Raw genomic sequence first — 7,286 nt, 5'->3', positions numbered from 1 at the left:
TTTCTTTTCACATCGAGCCACCACAACCATGGCCAACAAGACCACTCATCAAACAGTGTCCATCCTTCCTTTCAATCATCCCCAACACCGCCTGCGTTCTCATTCCTGTCCTTCCTGTTAGGGGAATCATAATACAATGTCAAGGCTCTTGTTGCTGTTGTTATCTTCTTGAATGATATTGGCAAAACTAGACAACCGTAGACGAATCTAAGGAAAAAGCATAGGGTAGAAAATGCCCATGTTTCTTTTCCTTCGTTTTTTTTTTCTATATATCACATTGCTACTTCTTGCACGCACACACTCTCGCCCTCACACCCACGCACATGGGCATCATGCATCCACATTTAGTTTGAATAGGTTTGCCAAATATTTTGCCACACCATCCTCTGAGTTCCTTCCAATAATTTCCAAATGTGACGGTGCCACACTGAGCAGTTCCTTCTGCGCATTCTCCATTAAACAGCCCTTCTCCGCCATGTTGAGCATCTCAACATCGTTCAACCCGTCACCAAATGCGATGCAGTGCTTGATGGTCGATGCGGCTTCTGTCGTTGCCACTCCACCCGCATTTTCATCCCCGTTGCCAAGAATTCTAGACACTACTTCACGAAGAGCGGCACCCTTGTTGACTCCCTTTTTCATAACCTCCAAACAGTTCGGCAGTGACATTGTGATACTCACCTTATCACCGTACGTCGCAGCAATTTTGTCCGAAAGCGCATCCAATGACGCACGGCGATCAGAGGTAAAGTAAACCTTGTACACCTCATCGTAGTCCTTTTCCTCCACAGGATTAAAGAGCTGATAGCAAAATACATCCTTATTGGCCTTAAAGTACTCAGCGAGAGCTGTAGCATCCTTGTTCACGAGCCAGGAATCCTTGCGGTATATACTCGTTACGATATCCTCCTCATTGATGGCAAGTAGGGCCAACTCTCTTGCAATAGATGACTCAATATTCTTCTCTAAAATGACGCGATTCTGTGGATCGTGCACGCGGGCCCCATTGGAGGTGATCGTGTATCCTTTTAACCCAAGCTTCCGCTTTGTTTCCAGCACATCGCCGTGGTGGCGGCCCGTCGCAAACACCACAGGGACGCCTTTGTTGATGAGGGCGTTGATCACACGTCTTGTGTACTCCGACACAGAATGACAAGGGTTCAGCAAGGTCCCATCGAGATCAGTGGCGACAACCTTGAATGGAATAGGGGAGTCGGCCATCACAGAGTGGCTTGTTTTTTAATATTATTATTACTTTTCCTTGAAATTAACTACACCTTTTGATTGCTCACCTTTGAGGGGGTAGGAAAGGAAGGAAGGAAGGAAGGGGAAAACCCAAAGCATATCTCTTATACACTCATTGACGACAACTGAGGCATATCCGGCAGCGCGCCCCGCTGTGTTGCCTTAATATATATATATATATATATATCAACAGTGACAAGAGGGCAAAGCATTCATATATGTTCCTGTCTTGTTTCCAATAATTACAGTAAGTGTGTGGGCGGAAATAGGAGATACAGAGCTTGCAATATTTATTTTTAAAAAAAAAAACAGCATTGCGACGTGCTGCGGCGCAAAGGGTTCCAAGCAAGAAAAAAAAAGCAAAGCCTAAGCAGAAACATCCACAATCTCTAGACAAAAAAACAAAACACCATTTCAATCATCATCACCACCAGCATTAGAGAAACAGTGAGGCGAAACTTACAGCGGCAGGCAAAAGAAAAGACCTGAAGGCTCACCATGCGCTGAGAGCATTTTGAAGCGTTTCTACTTCTACTCCCCTCCACATGCGCCTCTCCGTTGACAAGGGGAGCGGTGGTGCCGCTGGGGATTCCGTTGACTCTGGAATATACATTGAGTCAAGCAACTCCTCCACGTTCACCAGGGCATCCACACCAGTGTGCCCCAACCAGCGCCCCAGTAACGCCGTGACGCTATCCCGGAAGGCCTCCCCCACAACGGAGACTGCTCGCCCCACCACTTCGTCCAGGCGAGCCATGCGCTTTGTCCTCGCCTCGCCAAGTTCATCTACAGGTTGAAACGACTCTCGAAGAGTACGTCGTGAATCATAGAGTCGATCCACCGCGTACTGCAGTTTGCGGGAGGGTAATAACAACTCAAGTTTAAACAGCTCCTCCAATGTCTTCGTCACTACCAGAGAACTCATAATGCCCGAATCTCCTGCAGCATTGCTCGTTAACGAACATCCAGAAAGCGATCGGCCACTCTTACTCCACATCAATACACTTGATTGAGGTTTCAACATAAGTGGTAGACTGTCCGTAAAAAGAGGAGTGAGAACGGAGCGGTCAATGGATGTCCGGCTGCGTCCTTCGCCAATGGACTTGGCTGAAGAGTGTGAGCACAGGGAGGCATCGGCGTTAGGGATGCCGGAAGTGGCCTCCGCCTGTCGACACTGGGTCGGACTGACGCCGCATTCAGAAGAGAATCTCGAAGGTGAACAAGCGGCTGATGAGCAAAATGCTGAGATAGATCCAGAGCCAACTTTGGTGCGAGGGGGTGACAAGGTGAATCCGACATGTGGCCGCAGGAAACTCAAGAGTTTCCCAAAGGAAATGGTCTCCAAATTGCATATACCGCATATAGTTGCAAACACGACGCTCTCAGTGAGTGAGCGAGAAACCGCGTGAATGCCAAGGACGCGCAATCCGCGGAAAAAAGCCCTCCACGAGCAATGCCCTGTGTACATGGCCGAAATAGAGACCGTGTCCCACTCGCCATTTACCCTCATCACGTCCACAAGGGCCTCATCGTCCCTGTCGTCACTTCCTTCTGCATTTCCTTTGGGTAGAATGAAACAATCATATACATACTGAAGACGGTGACGGTTGCGGTATAATCGATGGCGCAGCTCGGCTAGTCCGGCAGCAACCGATGCTGGGAGTCGATGCGCCCGCGTTCCATCATGACCACTCGTAGCTCCTGATAAGGAAGACTGGACCGAAAATGAAAGTCTCTCCCAATCTAGTGTACTGCTAGAAGAGGATTTCCTCTCAAGCAAACTACGATCTCTGGGTTTCAAGTAGTGTTGTATTTTGCGTATCAACGGTGGACTAATGCCCGTCTCATTCAGGCAAACAAAGCGAATACGGCTGTTCGCCAGTACCATGTTCAAGATACAGCGTCCAACATCATCATTCAGATCATTCCCAGAGAGGTCTATCCACGTCACGGTGGGATGAACTTGCAGAGCGGCGAGCAACGGCCTCGCCGCCTCCTCTGTTAGCCCAATTGAAGGCATTACCAGATGTGTCATGGCGGAACAGAAGGCAACGACAGGAACGAGTGCACTGCACCCGTCGCGGCCAACATAGGTGAGGGAGAAGTCCAGCGCCTTCACCTTCCTGGGCCAATCCCTACCCACGACAGGTGGCAGCTGTTGCAAGATGTGCTTATTGGGACGAACTTGATGCTCCTTGCAGCTATGTGTATAAATATAACGCAGACTATGCTGATCCACGGCGAGGGTGTCGCTCGCACTACTCGCTCGCTTCCCGGCCTCAGTAGATGGGCGGTGGGCGATGGCGGGAAAGAAGCAGGGGCGATCCTCCAGCTCGTCATCCAATGTGCTTAGCACCCTGAGCAATGCCATCCTGCACAACACTCAGGTCTTGATGGGACTACCCCCAGCAACTACACACAATAGAGGCCAAAGAGACAAAGAAAAGAGAAAAAACAATGAAAGCAACCAATAAACAAGACACCATAACCTTTTTGAAAGACTTCCCGCCTTCTTCTGTCGTCACACCTCCATATACCCCACCGAGAGGGGATATGACGTCTTAATAGTGCCTACCTCTCTGTTCGCCTGTGCTTTTTTTTTTGCAATTTGCTCTTTCTCTGTGCCGCGCATTCACTCCTCTCTCCCTCTCTCACGTACACACACGAGGTGTGTAGGGAGAGTGTGAGAGCGAGAAGGGAATGGAACGAATAATGAGGGTGCAGAACCACAGAAGCAATTCATTACCTCCCCCACCCCCTCTTTCACACCTCACCTCACCGCCACTTCAACGTGATTCCAAGCGGTGTGCTCAAATAGCAATCTTGGAGAACATGTTATAGTGATCGAGCTGCTCATACCACCACTTCTGCCACGCTTGAATGACCTCCTCTTCTACGCCAAGGAAGCGCATGACGGTGCCCAAGTTCTCGCCAAGGTACTCGCGGCGCATCCACGCAGGCACCACCAATGGCTGCTCTGCAGAATCGTGCTGCGCCTGCTGAGCCACCACATATGCCGGATGTGCAAAACGATCCACCCAGCGGACATCCTGCACGTTGTACGCCATTGACTCTGCCTCATTGTTGAGCAGCAGGAACTTCATCAAGGCTGATTTCTCCGGTACAGCATTATTAGCGGCATCTTTTTCTGGCTGATGTTCTGAGGCCAGGGCCCAAAACACATTCCCGAGGCACATTGCCAAAATGACAAAGAATGCAAACCGCACATTTCTACGGAACCCCATAGCACACGACCACCCATCGTATATGTTGACATCATCCACAATGCCTTGCAGGTACCAGACACATCCTAATACGGCAACATAGAAGGGGAGTGACTGCGATACCATCAATCCAGAGACAAGCACTCCAAGACCCACGGGGAAAATCATTGCCATGAGGATGTGCTTGCGGTCACCAATCAGGATAGCTGAGCTCTTCACACCACACTTGAGGTCATCGGCTCGGTCCTGATATGCATAGATTGTGTCATATAGAATAGTCCACACCACAGAAGCGAAGTAGATTGGAAGTGTAACAGCAAGATCCACACGGTTCAACACCGCCGCATAGCCAACAAATATGCCCCAGTTGAAGCACAACCCCAGGAACAGCTGAGGCATATACGTGATGCGCTTCATGAATGGATAGATTACTACTAAGGGTGTTATTGACACGGCGGCCAAAAGCGCCACGGGAGACAGATTCATGGCGATCACAAGCGCTAGGCTGAGATTTGTAATGAGAATAGCCGATGCCTCTGGCATCTTTATCGCCCCGGACGCTAACGGCCGGGTTTTGGTACGCTCCACCATAGAATCGAACTTTCTGTCCCACATGTCATTTATAATACAACCAGCGCTACGCATCAGGAAAGCCCCAGCAGCAAACAGAACCGCCAGGTGCACTGGGATGAATGGGGCGAAGAGAACTACTGGGTCTGCTCCTTCCCACACAAGTGCCTTCGTCACGGCGAGGCTACTGCCCCAATAGCATGGCAGGAGCAAAAGCAGTGTACCCACAGGCTTGTCAGCACGCACCAACTGAGCCCACAACTTTACTTTGCGTGTCATCCATTCAACGTGCTTTGGCACCCTGCGGGTGACACCGACCGGCAGTTCATCAAGTGTCCACGAGCGAACCTCCTTCGCGGTGGACGTGGCGTCGCGTCGCGCGGCAGGATCGGCTCTCACGGCATCGGGAAAGTGAGCCGACGATGCGGCGATGGAGGAACTCGTCCACGAGCGCGTAACCCGAGGAAGAGGCAACGTCCGCCGCAGCATGTTTGTCTGATTATCGCGTGGATGTGCCTGTCACGACCCCTTCCTTCCTTCCTTCCCTGTCCTCATACACCCCCTCACAAGGCAGTGGCGATTATTGTTTTGTTAGGAGAAGATGATGATGAAGAATAAAACAGAAAACATAAAGTGTTTCTCTCTCGCCCTCATTCTTTCTTTCTTTCCTTCCACCCCCCCTCCCTCTCTCTCTCCCACACACACACGTGATCGCTGTCACTCCAGCTTCTCCCTACACACAACGCAACCCATGCAACATCCATTTTTGAATAATAATGACAAAAAAGAACATAAAAAAAGAGAACAATGTGGTGATCGCAGTCACACAAGCATTGGCTTACTATTCGAATAACAATACTAATAATAATAAAAGGAATTAACCAGAAAGGCACGGCCGCGGTGCCAAACATCATCCTCTCTCCTAATCTATTATGTGCCCCTTGATCCGGTTCGCCTCACTTTTGCTGTAGGAAATCCATGAAGGCCGCCTTATTTTGCTGCGGGGTTGTCGTTGGACGACCAAGATCCGGGCGGTTGCCTTTCCGCACAAGAACCTCCAAGAAGGCTGGGCCTGTGGCGCCCTTCAGCTCCGCCACAGCCTTGACCAACTCACCGACATCCAGAACAGGATCCTCACGAATAACAGTGAACCCGCACGCCTTCGCGACCTGTGTGAGAGAGACATCAAAGGCGGCGGTGGGTTGTCCTCCTACTGAATCATGGGCTCCGTTGTTGAATACAATGTGCTTGTAGTTCTGAAGGAGGTGCGGCTCCTTCGTGTTTATTGGTTTAAAGGCCGCTGCTCCTCCAAGAACAGCTAGCGAGCCCATGTGCATGATGGCTGCACCGTCGCCATCGAGGCAAAACACTTGCCTCGTCGTCTTAGCCAATGCGATACCTGCTGCAATGGACGAGCAGTGACCCATACCGCCAACAGTGAGAAAGTCGCGGGCATGCCCTGCCCCTGTGCGCTCACGTATCTCAAATACCTCGCGCGAGGGCATGCCTGTAGTGCTCACTACGACATCCGTGCTGTCCAGCTGGCGCACCACCTGCTCAATTGCCTCCTCACGAGAGAGGGGGAGCCCCTTGATTTCCTCCCGCTGCCCCTGGATTTGGTACTTGCTAAACAAGCCGGAATGCATTAAGAGGGCGTAGGGTGTTCCAGCACCCTGCATGTGAGCGATGGCCGCGTCGAGGCTAGCCTGCATCGATGCCTCCACATCGTCGCAGTCCGCCGAAAGCACAGAGTACGGCACCTCCGTGGCCCGCAGGAGGTTTTCACTCAGACGCCCCTGCGCCACATGCTGCGGCTCATCCTTCACACCGGGTGCGCCTCGCCAACCCACAACCAACAAGAATGGAATACGGTACACCTCTGCGTGGGCAAGACTGAGCAAGGGATTTATGATGTTTCCAAGTCCACTATTCTGCATATAAACCAGAGGGAATTCCCCCGTCGCCAAATGATGACCTGTCGCCATTGCCACAGCGTTACCTTCGTTCGCTGTTATAACGTGTTCACGCGGATGAGTGTTATCCGTAACAAAAGCGCAAAAGTCTTTTAAAAGGGAATCGGGGACGCCAAAGAACCGTCTGACTCCACGCTTTTGAAGAGCTCTGAAGAAGACATCCGGTGCTAGTTTGCCCATGACGGTATGCCAACGCTATTTCCAGACTCAAGAAAAGCTGGAAGAAAATTTATGATGTATGTTTGTTTGGGGATTAAATGTCTAGCCTACCTTT

At 50.8% G+C, this 7,286-nt stretch overlaps 4 protein-coding genes across 4 annotated transcripts; all 4 read right to left on the bottom strand.

The window, feature by feature from the left end:
* Positions 1 to 330: 330 nt before the first annotated feature.
* On the bottom strand, positions 331 to 1,221 carry DQ04_00101140 (putative sugar phosphatase; the record flags this gene model as incomplete). Its single annotated transcript, XM_009308143.1, has 1 exon — positions 331 to 1,221. One exon carries the CDS (start codon positions 1,219 to 1,221, stop codon positions 331 to 333), a length of 891 nt encoding a protein of 296 aa, XP_009306418.1.
* A 517-nt stretch (positions 1,222 to 1,738) lies between these two features.
* On the bottom strand, positions 1,739 to 3,616 carry DQ04_00101130 (hypothetical protein; the record flags this gene model as incomplete). Its single annotated transcript, XM_009308142.1, has 1 exon — positions 1,739 to 3,616. One exon carries the CDS (start codon positions 3,614 to 3,616, stop codon positions 1,739 to 1,741), a length of 1,878 nt encoding a protein of 625 aa, XP_009306417.1.
* A 439-nt stretch (positions 3,617 to 4,055) lies between these two features.
* On the bottom strand, positions 4,056 to 5,528 carry DQ04_00101120 (prenyltransferase; the record flags this gene model as incomplete). Its single annotated transcript, XM_009308141.1, has 1 exon — positions 4,056 to 5,528. One exon carries the CDS (start codon positions 5,526 to 5,528, stop codon positions 4,056 to 4,058), a length of 1,473 nt encoding a protein of 490 aa, XP_009306416.1.
* A 467-nt stretch (positions 5,529 to 5,995) lies between these two features.
* Positions 5,996 to 7,192, bottom strand: DQ04_00101110 (putative phosphonopyruvate decarboxylase; the record flags this gene model as incomplete). Its single annotated transcript, XM_009308140.1, has 1 exon — positions 5,996 to 7,192. The coding sequence occupies one exon, from the start codon at positions 7,190 to 7,192 to the stop codon at positions 5,996 to 5,998; it is 1,197 nt and encodes a 398-aa protein (XP_009306415.1).
* Positions 7,193 to 7,286: the final 94 nt, after the last annotated feature.

Source organism: Trypanosoma grayi (genome assembly GCF_000691245.1).
Source record: "Trypanosoma grayi strain ANR4 Tgr_10_V1, whole genome shotgun sequence".
In the NCBI taxonomy this organism is placed as follows: Eukaryota; Euglenozoa; class Kinetoplastea; order Trypanosomatida; family Trypanosomatidae; genus Trypanosoma; species Trypanosoma grayi.
This window is presented reverse-complemented; position numbering and strand designations above follow the sequence as displayed.